The 13,962-nt window shown below is 37.2% G+C and overlaps 1 protein-coding gene across 7 annotated transcripts in view; it reads right to left on the reverse strand.

Annotated features, from left to right (window-relative positions):
- Positions 1-13,962, reverse strand: part of MAP7 (microtubule associated protein 7) — a 109,637-nt gene that overhangs the window by 31,154 nt on the left and 64,521 nt on the right. For 5 of the 7 annotated variants that reach the window (XM_066546870.1, XM_066546869.1, XM_066546867.1 and 2 more), the window contains exons 3-6: positions 12,050-12,127; positions 3,816-3,979; positions 2,949-3,060; positions 1,984-2,070 (exon numbers count right to left, since the gene is read on the reverse strand). In XM_066546870.1, coding sequence (XP_066402967.1) covers positions 1,984-2,070; positions 2,949-3,060; positions 3,816-3,979; positions 12,050-12,127 — 441 coding nt within the window. The remainder of the gene's footprint in view (positions 1-1,983; positions 2,071-2,948; positions 3,061-3,815; positions 3,980-12,049; positions 12,128-13,962) is intronic. The other 2 variants (XM_066546872.1, XM_066546871.1) reach the window with 1 other exon arrangement.

The following is a 13,962-nucleotide window of genomic DNA, read 5'->3' on the forward strand; positions in this document are numbered from 1 at the left end:
ATTTAAGCTTCAAATGTGTAAAACATTCTGTTCATTATCACTCAATGGGTTGCAATCTAAAGACTTTCAATATTGTCAGAAAATCTCTACTCACAACTTAGAATAGAAAGCTTCATGGAAGGACTAAGATGCTTGGAAACACAAAGTTATTCACTAAAACACCACCCTGCCATCTGAATAAAAGGTGACAGGGCACTGTTACTAGGCAGATGGTCAATATTGTGGCAATGGCATGCTGAAAGATTAAGGGAATATTAGTGCACAAAGGAAGTAAGAGTAAGCACAAAAGAAATTAAAAGATTTAGTTAAAAATCCCACAGTTATGTGTAAGTTCTAAACCACCTACCAGAATTATTTTCAGAGTGCTGAAAATCCAAGCTCAGCACACACCTTAGCAGATATAAAAAAATCAGCCTCTGTGGAAAGGACTTGTAATGCACCTACTTGGCATACATAACACGAAAAATTTATAATTTGATTTCAGTTTCTCTACATTTTAGAGCGGTATTGCATCGTTTGCACAACTGTTGTAGTCAGCATCTGCGTCCTGCTGAGGGGGTAATGGTTACTTCAAGAATAGAGACTGCACACTCTTTGTGCCTATGTGTGCCACAGAAAGTTTGCTGTGTCCCTTTTCTCTCTCTCAAAAAACACCCCAAACAAAAAGAGCTCCAAGCTCCGTGCTTCAACTACACATTCCCCGTTACAAATTTTCATCTGCAAATCTGAGATCCAAAAGATGCTGTGAGAATCAAATCTGCTTTTGCTTACGTTTTAGCATGTACTGAACCTCAGCACGACTCAGCAAAGCACTCAACCATGCTGAAATGCAATGAGGCTTGAGCACATGCCTAACTGCTCTGCTGATTCATAGTCTGTGTGTCCAAAAATGTGTCCCTACACTGTTTGCAAAGCAGATACAAACTCAGGACAATGACAGCATTAAGGATGCTGCTGCTGAAATATTATTTGCCACTGTTTATTTGTGACAAGTGTATTAAGATTGTATTTACCCGTTCTGTCCCAATAGATTAAACTATACTCACTGTGTACAAAAAAATTCACAGAATTTTTCATAGAGTCTATGAAAAAAAAATTAATAGAAACAGAGTCTGTGAAAAAAAATTCATAGAAATAGAGTCTGTAGGCTGTCAAGATGATCCCAAATTGATCTGTGGTGTAAACTGGAGAATGCCCTGTGCAAGTCACTACTGGACACACTATGTTCAGGCTTCCTGAGAACAGGAATATTTGTGGGAACAGGATGAGGATCTTGATCTCATGTATAATCTGCCACTGAGAAACTACACAGTGTATCGGTACAGCCATAAAGCTTCTATATTTGGTAGAAAGGATGTACTGCATAAACTGGCTTTCTGAAGATGACAAATGACAATATTGAAAATCACCTCTGTTGTTAGGCATGACAACATTTCTCGTGTCAATGAACCTTATTTAAATGAATGACATTCAGCATAAGGATTTGCATACAAGTGTTGGCAATACGAATCCTATAAATGTAGAATAGGCCAAATGCAATCCATTGCCTGGAAAATTGCTGCTTTCTTTATCCAAAAAAAAAACCAAAAAAGAAAGAAAAAAAAAGGAATTAAAATACCCATGAGCAACGAAACAGCCAATGCAGCTGGTTATGTGTCTGTGTTCTTGTGCAAAATTGTAAATCCTACATGCCAAAAGGGTTTTAGACAATAACAAAATATTCAAATTTGCTCTCCTTGAATTCCAGCAGATAGAATATTATGCTTCATTTCAGTGAATTGTGCCAAATCTTTAGAGTCAGCCAGCAGTAACTCTCCACCAGAAAAATAAATAATAATGAAAAATCTGGTACTAACAGTTCTAATCTATCAGCATGGTGTTAAGCATGCATTGCAACTACATGAGGGTGGTTTAGTTACTGATGATCTCACTTCCTGAGAACTAGCTACAGGTGAAGGAATAACAAACCACAGCATTATGTACCAGGTTTTCTAGCACCACCCAGAGATTTGAAGTGGTGCTCCAGGCCTGCTAAATCGAGAAAGGTGAATGATGATTCAAAATAATAACCTAGGGACAGAACGCAAGACAATGATTTTTCACAGAAAATAAAATAAAAATCAAATAAGTTATACAAAGTTAAGCAAAAAAGTAACCTTTTATGAAAAAAAACTGTTTACTGAAATTATATATGACAAAGATTTCAGAGCATTCTTTTCTCAACTTTTTTTCCTCCCCTGATGAGAGGTTAGACACATAGAAATTAGAATAGGAAGAAAAGAACTTAAAGGATCACTTCCTGTTAAAAGAAGTAAAGGAAAAGTTCTCTTTTGGGAGATTTGATTCACAGTGAACAGGGCATATACACATTAATGATTGACAGATTAAGTTAGAGAAGATATTTGGGTGGAAAAGCATATAGCTAAAATTCACTTAAACTTAATTTGCCAATCTTTAGGGGAAGAAAAGGGACTTCTATTTCCCCAAATTTCAGTACACAGCACAGATCTCTAATTGCAAAGAACAATTTTCCTCCATTGTGTCTTGTATTTGGTCATTTCCACCAGACCTACTTATAGAGGCACAAAGCTAGCATTTGCCACAGTAGCTCATATCACAAGATTGACACAGCACAAGCACACCCACATATATATACACACAAACGAACAACAGCAAAGCAGCAGGAGCGAGAAGCTGTAGCAAGGTAGTTCCAGAATAAGTCAACTCCCAAAAGAAGCTGTAACTTTTGTTCATATTTCTTTCTCCTTGTTACCTTTTTGCTACACAAGAATGTCACAAACATGCCACTGCTAGCAATAATAGGACCAAGAGAAAAGAATTCAAACTAACATACACTGAAATATCCTTCCTTTCAGAAGGAGAAATGTAAATTCCAGTTGACTGGTGGGGAAGGGAAACTGGCAAGCAAAGCAAGCCTCCCTCTTTACCTGTGTTATTAATGCGGTTGTGCAGTGCTCCTCCCCAGGACCACCTGTTTTGCCTTTGTTTTGGCTTCTGGCTTCTTTCAATTGTGCGACGTACAACAGCTTCATGTCGTTCCTTGAGTACAACAGGATAACACATTTGGATACTACTGGGTTCTTAACTTTATTTTCTTATCAAACCCTGCTACCCTCCATCACATGGACAATACCAAGTAGGCATCTTAGGTCTTTAGGCTTATGTGCTGCCTACTTAAAACACACAGACTAAAACAAAATTAAGCAGCAAGTAAGCCATAAATAAGTTAGAATATTAAATGAAATTTTGAAAAGGTAAGATCTGTTTAAGTGGCCCTACCACTACACAAACACACCCTAGTGCTACTTCCCATGTACTAAATACCAGAAGAGTGGGAGAGATAGGAAACACAACACCCACAAGGATGAGGTGGCTTAGATAGGATCACACTGCCCATACTTCCCAGTTTAACTGGGAGACAAATCAGCCAAGAGCATATTTCACTGCACACTCATTTCTGAAAAGGTTTTCTTAGGGCAACTTATATTTAACTACCCTTAAACTGAATGGCTAAGAATTAACAGATAACCATACAAACCTGACCCAAATTGTTTTTCTGCATGAGTTTGCACAGTGCCATACACAGTAATCCAGGCAGGCTCAACTTCACTGCATTTGATTCATAACAGAAGCAGTACCTGTGCAAGTAAGGCTTAAAATCCTTCCACACACACTGTCATACTGACCATGGCTCATGTTGCATTGTCTACATCAGCTCTCAGAGAAAAAGGCTGATAGTACTGTACCTTAGGGCAAGAGAAGTTGAAAAGCTGTTTCATGACATTCGTTCTTACCTTCTCTTCTTCTAGTTTCTGCCTTCGCTTTTCCTCTACGGCAGCTCGCCTTCTCTCTTCCTTTAGTCTCTGCTCTTCTAGCTTCTTTCTGCGTTCCTCTAGGTGCTTCTCATAATGTTGCCGTGCTCTCTCTTCTCTTTCTAACCAGACGGATTCTCTTGCAGCTGTGAGAAAAATGGGAAATAAAAGTATTAACTTGCTTTATGTAATGAAGTCTTTAATCCATTTTGAATAACCAAGGTAAATGGAAAGCCTTTTGAACTCTCTTTCTTCAGAGATACATAATATCCTTACCTCTCCTCATGTATGAAAACATACCCTGGTCACACACTGATTTTATGTAATCTCAATATACTTATTATGAATTACCAACAGTTATTTGAGCAGACAGTTTCTTCATGGAAGACAGAATTTTTTGCCAGCTTAAAATGCCTAAATACCGAAGTCAGATGCATGTGAACAAACTTATGTTACATAAACCATGCTAATTCTCTGTAATATTTTACTGAAAAAAAACAGTAAAAAGAGAGGTGAAACTATCAGAACTTTCACCTTTATTGATCAATACAGATCTCTTATGATAGAAGTGGATGGAATAACAATTCTAGCACCTGGACCAACAAAAGAAGTTACCCACCGAAGAAGTCTAAAGGTAAACATTAATCTGTCACATAATTCCACTTATACACAGCTTCAAACAACATGTTTCAGAAGAGTTAATCAAGATAAATCAAGAAGCCCTACACAGGACCAATTTGTTTCCCTATCAGGGTCTGAATTTTCATTAATTTTGTAGATGCAGGCTCAGACCGAAGTCCACATGAAACCACTGATGATACTCTGGATCTCTCCACACTGGTGTCTTGAAAGCTTTGCGACCCAGAGTGGACCTAGATTGTTCCCTTATGCAACATTGTATGTTTGCGGTCTAAGTCAGTGCTACCATCACACAGGAAATGCTCTAGAGACTTAAAGAATCCTTTCACTACAGTGGTACAAAAATTAATTTAAAAAACCAAAATCCAACAAAAGCAAACCAACCTACCACAAAAAAACCCCAAACCCAGTGCATACATCCTGTTACCTAGACCCTGAACACACTAAGTAACCCAAACAATGTAGTTGTTCAAAACTGGAACTCAATCAAACCCTTTTGCAGAAGACTTGAAAAATCCATTATCTTTGAAGGAGCTAAGGGCATCTAAAAACATAATTGCATATATCTCATGAAAATCCAGCTTGCTGTAGCATGTCAGCTTTTAATGAATATGTCACTTATGTACAGACTCTATTGATCATATCAAGATGAGCTGCTGCTGTGAGCCACAAGACTTCCACGGATCCTGTGATGAGCTGGCTCTTTTGTGCCTGGAATATGCTTACAATGGGAACCCAGCACAAAAAAGCTCTTTGGTGGTCTACTGAAAATTAATAAATTACAAAAAGAAAAAAAAACCAACAAAACCTCAACAGCTTTCTTAACTGATGTCACTGGAATATTAATTTGCCTATAAAAGACATGGAGATTATTTGTTCTTGCTTTTATTAATGTAAATGGCTAAACTTTCTTGAGACACTGTTCATGGTGATTTCCATAGGATTCAGTCTGTCATGTTGTTCAGAAAAAGCAATGAAAATAGGACATTTGAACTTTTAAGACTAAATTCAAGAAGAGAGAGGCTAAAAAGATATTTAGGCATGTTCTTAGTTCTGGTACAACAATCAGAATGCTGGACCTCTGGACAGAACATTTATCTTCATCTTTCTGCTTCTCTGAGAAGGGGTGATAAAAATCACACTTCTGTGATACAGCAAGACAGCTCAATAACGGAAACAAGCATTAGTGATGGATTAATCCAGGCTGTGTTCAGAATCCAGGATGTGTTCAGCTGGAATAACTTTTAACAAAAATAATAGATCTGATTCAAAACAAATAAAAAGCTACAATGTTTCCACCTTTAGACTACAGGCAAAAGACAGAAGAAAATATGTGCCCACCTGCTAACATGAGGAAGTTACTAATTTTATGCTTGGACCAAGTATTTAACAAGTACACGAAAGTATGATTTATGATACATCTGTTTGCTGAAACAAGTGTAATATCTATTTTCATTAATTTAACTTTTTTCACAGATAAAGATATAATCTTAACTATTTCTATTTTTTTTTCAATTTTCAATTCCTGCATTTTATCTTATTAGAGAATCAAAGGAGAACATCTGCTTTGTTTACACTTCTTCCTGCACGCACTACTGACATTCTTCTATGAACTTAAGGGCTCAGTTTTGGTCACCTATAAGGTAGGAATATACAGGGACATAAGTTAGTGTCCTTAGATATATAAGGATATCTTCAGGAAAAATAAGAAGTCTAGAATATTTTTCTTTCATTCTTATGTCCCCATTTATGAATTTTCAGAAACATTTTCCTGCCACCCCAAACAGATAGAAAAAAATTGTCTTGTAGAGTAAAAAGTTTACTCTTTAGACCTCTGCTCTAACATAAAAAAAATATTTAAAAAAATATATTAAGCTCTATTCTGGATACACAGGTGTGCTTCCAGAAGCACAGCATCAAATGCCTTGCTGATAGAAAGAATCAGCAGATGAGCCTACAGGAAACTGAAGATATCTCTAAAAGGTCTCATCAACCTGAAAGAGCAGCCAATTTGAGGATGTGGCAGGGAAGAATACCAGCTTCTATGATGGGGTCTCCAGAAACTGTGCCAAGAGCTCTGCCTGGTGCTAAGCCAACACAGAACTCCACTGGGGGTATAGTCCAACAAAAAAGCATTTTCTCAGGCCTGAGCATCATTAAGGTTCATGATCTTTCTCTCCCTTGTAATACCTCATATTGTATGACAATGTGCAAGATTCATTCGAGCAAAGTCTGGTCACCATTCCAGTAGCACCTGCATGATGAAAGCTTAAATTCCATTGGAACAATTACATTAAAGCTGGAAAGTACAAATAAAAGTCACAGCCTGATCCATTTTCTATTCCATTCCTTAATACAATCAATATATTTGAACAGTCATGTGATACAAGGACACAAAATTAGAGCATAAAAACAGGATTTAGAAATTGAGCCCTAAACATGCTGTTGAATACCTTCTGCTTGTTTGCAAACTAGAATGCTGGATTAGATTACAAAGCAACATAATTAAGGCTGTGTTTCTGACACTTCTGAAGTGAATAACATCAAGAGAAAACAAGGTCAATCAAGAAAGAGACACTCCAATATTAAGAGACACATAAGACTTGAAACCAATAAATTTTACACTGGAATTAACTAATGTAATGTGGAAGATGTTGGCTACAAACCTTGCATATTTCTTTCTTGGAAATAATTTTGTCGTTTCTTTCCCCAGCCACACATACTAGAATGATTCTTTGCAGGGGTTTTAGGCAGTGAGGGAAGGAGGAGCATGCACTAGGTATCAAAGCCTTTATTTTCTGTTTATCTCTGTGAAGCAAAGAATGTGCCCCCAGATTCTCTTTTTCTGTCTCTTCCCTTCAGTCCTTTTTCTTTTGGTTTACCACCTATACAAGGGCAGATCAGTCTATCAACCATGATTTCTCAGTCTGCCTTTTGAATCCACCTCAGATGGACAGCTCACCTGAGCCAAAATCCTACAGTCTTTGTCAAGCTTTCCAGCCTTTATCTTTTCCAACTTTACAGCACCGACCTCAGCAAGAGCTTTCTCCTCTGACTGCTCTTTCACCTTTGCTCACTGCCAGCTCTGCACTGAGGCTGTGATTGCCCCCTTGCTGCATTAGTAGTAAAATGGATCAGTGATGCTTTAACCATACCTAAAAACGGGGACATTACACAGAAGTGGCTGACTGAACAAATTAGAAGGTGAACTTCAGAGCTGTAATTAAAGGTGAAGTAATGTGAGATTCTCTAAGCCAACCTTTCCCCAGTAACCACGCTCCAAGGGACATTTATCACATAAGTTTTTAAACTATTCTTCCTTAAAAATTGTTTTCTTGTCTTATAAACCCTTTTAACATTCAAATTATCCAAGGAGATCCCAAAATTATTCATATGCTAGGGTCAATGATTCCCAATTTCTGTGAGGCTTCTTTCTGTTGGATAAAGTTCTGCCCCCAAGTGCCAGGGAAGAAAACAGGCCAGAAGGAATTTACTCACAGAAAAAAAATTGTAATTTTTATTAATGTTATTATTATCCCAGTGATCACTTACTGTGATGTTTAAAATACTACTTTAGTGCTTATGCATTGTAAGTATTAAGAATTTAATGAATTTAGCCAACTGAAACTCAGACATATTCTAAGAACTAAGATTAATCACTCTTTATTTAAGGAAGTGTGCTAAGTCAAAAAGCAGTATTACCATCTTTTGTTCCCAACACCAGAAACTAAATTAACTACGTGTCCTTGTCAGGATCATAATTCTGATTAAAAAAAGATCAGACTTCAAGCAGGATTACCGTAGATAAAACATGCACAGAAGTGAGACTCAAAAAAGTGAGACTCAGTTTTCTAAAGAATCAGGGACCAAGATACTGTTAAGTAATAACAAGAAAATTCTTCCTCTTTGCCAGGCCACCACCTAAGAATTACCAGAATGAAATCCATTTTAACACCCCAGTTATTTTCCCCGTTGAAAAACACATTTTGATTTTTCTTTCCAGTTAAGGAGGACCAGGTCTGTGCTTTCCAGTTAGGGAGGAAACAGAGACTAACTGGCAAGACTAACTTTCTCCTCTGTTACTAAACTTCTACCCTCCAAAATGGTAACAGCACTTAATCTGCACATGCAGAAAAGCCCATGGACCTTCCCAGCTGATTCCCAAACCTTGTCTGGGAATCAGCAAGCAGACAGCTAGTTGGCTGGAGCCAACACCCTGCCAGGATCCATCATAACAGCTTTATAGTAAGAACAATTAAGTTTTAGCATCAGGAAATGCTCTTCAACACTGTTAATTTGGCAGTACAGATACAATCATTACAGCAGATAAGGGTAAAATTCACATGATGAAAAAGCAGCAATTTTCAGTAATGTTTTCCAGTTTGAGCAAGCCATCTACCATAGCTGCATTCATAAAAAGTCAGTTCCAACATGTTCGTCTCAACATTCAGGGCCAGAACACAGCTGCTCAGCCTGACACGTGTAAGTGCCAAGCTGGAGCCAGAGTGTGATAGCTCCCTTTGCTCCAGCCTCCAGGAACAGAGCCATTTGACCTACCACTGCCTCTCTTGGGATTTCCATTTCCCCCAATTCAAGAGGGTTAGTTTAGTCTCGCATAGAGAGATCTGATATCTTTATTTTAAAGGACAGATGTTAACTTTTATGCACAGGTGCTATGGGAACGAGCACTGCTGGAAAAAGCACAAAAATGAAAACATGGTTACTAAAGAGCAAGTGACAACTCTGGAAGCATTACTTAGAAAATCAAGATCACCCTAATAATCCTTTAAGGCCTGAATGTGATATCAGCAAAACACACATTACCAAATGGTTAGGAGATTAAAAAGATTGAAGCAGAAAACCCTTCATGAAATTGTTACAACTTTAGTCACGCAAAAGGAACTACAAAAAAAAAAGTCAAAGAATTAATATTTTAGAAGTGTTGGGATGGCATTTCAAAAGCAATGCCTTTCCTACAGTGAAGAAACTAAAACAATCACTTTTTGATGGTGTGATTTGCTGATTGTGTCCCTGTGTATCTTCTAGGTTACCTAAAGAAAAGTCCAAAAGAAAACATGAATATACTAAAGGTGAAAGGGGCATTTTTTGTAGAAGCTTCTTTAATCTTTTCCATTAGGTGGCTCAACATGATCCTCAAGAAACAGCAGATACTGACAGTCCCAACGCATATATGTGCTCTATATATATATATATATATATATATTCAGACAAAAATGATAGCATTTCCTACTCTCTAAGCACTCATTAAAAACGAGACTTAGAAACCCAAGTGTGCTAAGAAGTCTAAGGCTGCTAAAATACTATTTCCAGGTGCAAAGAAATCCTCAGGAGTTCAGAGCACATGCCAATCCACCACAGGAAAGCCAAATCTATTACAGCACAGTGGAACTTGAAAAAAATTAGAACTTGAGAGTAAAAAAAGGGGAAAGAAAAATGGTCTTAAATCAACTCTTCTTTAATAACTGAATATTGCCCAATAAATAAATATAATCCTTATTAAAGTGGTACTCCACAAGTTCTTAACAGAAGGGTCAACAACTTAATTTTCCTGACCTCCAGGAGATAAGTTGCTGAAAGTACAAAACAAAATTACTATCAGCTCTACACCTAAAGAATTGAACACTGTCCTTTCCTTTTTTTAGAACAAAGAATAATTTTATTTGATGTAGGACTGAAATTCTCAACTTCTGTATAACAAGAAGTCTTTGCTAAACCTGAAAGATCCCCTGAACCAAAAGGAAAGGAATTAAGTTTAAATCCAACATAATTCTATTGAAAAAAATTAAAATTCCTTCCTTTAGTTGCTTTACTGTTGCATGGCTGATGTCCCAGTATTAACAAAATCCAACTCTAATTTTCAGCAAGACACATTTATGTAACAATATTATACAACCTAATGTTTAAGAGAGACAGCTTAGGAATTTCTTTGCTGTGGTTCACATGACATGAGTGACTGATTATCTAGGATCTGCACTAAATGCACTAAAAAAAAAAAAAAAGAAAAAGTTACACGCTGTTGCAAAAATCATTGCTCTGCTGTACTGGAACACAAACCTCAAGAGACAGCTCCTAAATCATACTAAATCATAGCAGACAAATATACAGATGAAAGTACAATGCAACTTTCAATTTTCTTGTTAGTTCAAAATAATCCTCCAAGCAACAACACACAATACACTCAGACATCACAGGGACATGCAAAACTCTCCCATGTGGAAATGAAGGATTCCACATCAATTTACAAAAACTCCCGATGTTGCTTTGATGTTGCTTTTAAAACACATCACACAAAATAGCACATTTATCAACAGAAGTCATGTCCTTCTGGTAATAAATACTCATTTATCAATAGCTAGAAAAATCAGAGTTGAGTTGAATTCAAGGAAAGTATCTTTCTCTTCCATTTGACTAAAGCATTGTTATTATACAATGATAAAACCTGAGAAAAAAAGAAATTCAAGACATGGAACCATCATATGTGAATAATTAATTAAAATGGGCCAGTAACATCCATTTGCTCTGAAACCTGAAGAAACTAAGCCCACACATACCATCAACCTCAACTCCAGGAGCAGCTTTTCAGGGATTATCAAACATCCCGTCATGTTACCCCTTGAGCAAGCCAAAACTAAAGCTTTCCTTTTCCTCTCCAAAACAATCCTAGTGATTCATGCATGGCTACTGCAATGTTATAAGGTGCTGTAAACAAGGGAGGATATAAATGCTATCAAGACCTAGGTGACACTTAATGATGGCTCTTCAGGTTAGAAGAAGCAGCATAATTCTGGCTGGAGTTACAATATAGTTCAATAAACTTTCAGAAGTTGGAAATGGGAAATAAAGAACTTCTGTTTCTCAAGCCCTTAGAACAATTCAGCATTGAAATAAATCAGAGTAAACACATAAAAAAGAGGAAATAATTTTATTTCCCAACTTCCCTATTACCACAGAACTTTGTGGCAGCCAAACATTTAAATGTTGTTCAGAAAGCCACCAGTTTGGCTTCACATAATTCTTAATTCTCTCACCACCACACTCAGTACACTGCCAATCAGTAGTCACTTGTTAGACAGCCTTCACTATTCACTCAAACTGTGTTATACTTATGCAGGCATGGCTGACATAAGATATTGAGCACACCTATTTGATACCTACAAAAGGTTTGACCTGAAAAATGTACCCCAAATATACATTAAAAAATTCAAAGCATACATTGGCAAGATGTTCTTCGATTCTATTTTATGGTATTCAGAATTTTAATCTTAATTGATAAAATATCCCAAAACCTCAAAATTCCATTTACAACAGCTAAGTTCCCTTGCATGATTTCAGATTTAACACCGACTTTTCATTCACATTCATAGAACAGGTGAGAGATACAGTACTGATGAACTAAAACATTTACTTTAAAGATATGGTAGCATATCTGGGATGACACTATTGCAAATCTAGCACTACCATTTTGCTGACTGCCCCTAAAAGTAAGCTGGCAATAATGCTGCATGCAGATGACAGTCCAGTAAAAACAAACAAACAAACACCAGAGGGGGCCTTACCTAGCTGTTTTTCTCTCTCTTCTCTCCGTTCTCTGGCAAGCCGTTGCCTGTCATCAACCTTTAGTACTGTTGGATGATCTACAAATGGAGAAAGCGGAGTATTAGGCACACAGCATAAAATCAAATACTACCAAACCCAAACTTAAAGGACAATGGCTGTTAAACAGCCCTAATTATTCTGTCAAAATAGATAATGTTTTGAGAAATACATCTTATTTTAAAAAACCCAGAAAACTGGTAATTAGAATGCATTCCTATTTTTTAATAAATAAAATACTTCTAAAGAATAGACTAAGATGTGACTGCAAATACCCAGCAAGACTACTGCTTGTGAAAACCAAGGAAGAAACTTTATATTGTTTCCAAGCCTAAAACTACTTGAATTCTAGAGAGCATTTTGAAAAAATGCTGTTTATTATTCCATAATAATGTCTCTCCAAAATGCATCCACAGGAGAGGCTATTATAATCAAGCTTTGTCTTCCCCTTGATATTGCCTCAGAACAGCTAATAAGCCCTATATCATGACACAAGAACCTCAACATCCAAGCAAAACAGGCTGAACCAAAACACTGATTTGGCTTAGTAGTTCTAAAGCAGTTCTGGCTGAGCCTCTGGAAAAAGCATGATATTGATCTCAAAAGATGTTTATGTGCACATGTGTTAAAAACTCTGGCAAATATACTAAAGGCAGTGAGGCATCACATGCATGGACTGGCATAACACGAGTCAAGTAAGATGAGAGCTTTAACTATCGTAGATTGAAATTTATCTACATGAGTACTTCACAACTATCTGCAACTGGCTGCTTGGATCACAGCAGTAAGACTGAGGATAGCATGAAGAATCTGTGTCAGAGCCCAGGTCTGACTTTAAAAATTCAGGTTTGGTTGGAAAACATCACTTGCTCAATGATGGTTCTGGAAGACAACAAAGTGCTGAACAGCTAGCATCCAACTTCCAGTCTCAGCAATGGAGCTGTTCCAGACAAAGGGAACAAAATCCAAGTTAGCAATTCATCTCAGCATGCTGCCAAAACCAATTTCCTACTCAGCCTGTCCTGTTAAACCTGGAAAGCTCTTAATTTTATGGGGTTTTTTTCAGTAGCACTGAAAAAGTCTGCTTTGCATAAGAATACAATAAACAAAAAACCCACAGAAAAATAAAAAAAAATTCTGGATATAAATAAATGGTCTGATTTATTTTGGTATTGAGAGGAACTCAGTTTTAAAGTATTTTAAGATAAAGAGCTTTTCGAATACTGTCATCATGAAAGAACACAAGACAACAGAGCCTTTTCACTATTCGGTGTGAATACACATGTAATCAACTTGTAAAAATGTGTAGACTCAGCCTACTTGTGTACAGGCTGCATACCTATGAAAAAAGTTATTAGCAAACAATACAATGGGTCATAAAACTGAGGTTAAAGATATTTGCAAAGTAAGTCCCTGAACTGAGGCTGTGCTAAACTAATTTTGAATAGATATTTGAATTAGATTTTTAAAAAATTATGTGCATTTCATCCTCCAACAGAGGTTTCTGCATGAGAATGACAGGATTTCTTGGGTGAACCTGTTCACCAACAGCTACCACACTTTAATTACTCTTGAACTCTAATCAGTGAAAAACTATTATCTCAACTACTGCCAGACTAGAGCCCCAATTAAGAGTGCTAATAGCAATACAAAGTAACAGCTGCAAGGAGCAAACCCATTGCACAGTTGGCAGGGAGAACCTTCAAGCACGACAGCCCCCATGAAGGGCACAACAAGTGAAAAAGTCACCAGCAAAGGCAAAGGTAATCTGTCACCCAGCTGCAGGTCAAAACTTTAATGTTGGCTGGCTAGCCCAGAGTGCTGCCATTAATGACACTGTGCTCAGCCATGGCTTGGCAGAGATTTGCCCACTGCA

This window comes from Molothrus aeneus, chromosome 3 (assembly GCF_037042795.1).
Source record: "Molothrus aeneus isolate 106 chromosome 3, BPBGC_Maene_1.0, whole genome shotgun sequence".
NCBI lineage: Eukaryota > Metazoa > Chordata > Aves > Passeriformes > Icteridae > Molothrus > Molothrus aeneus.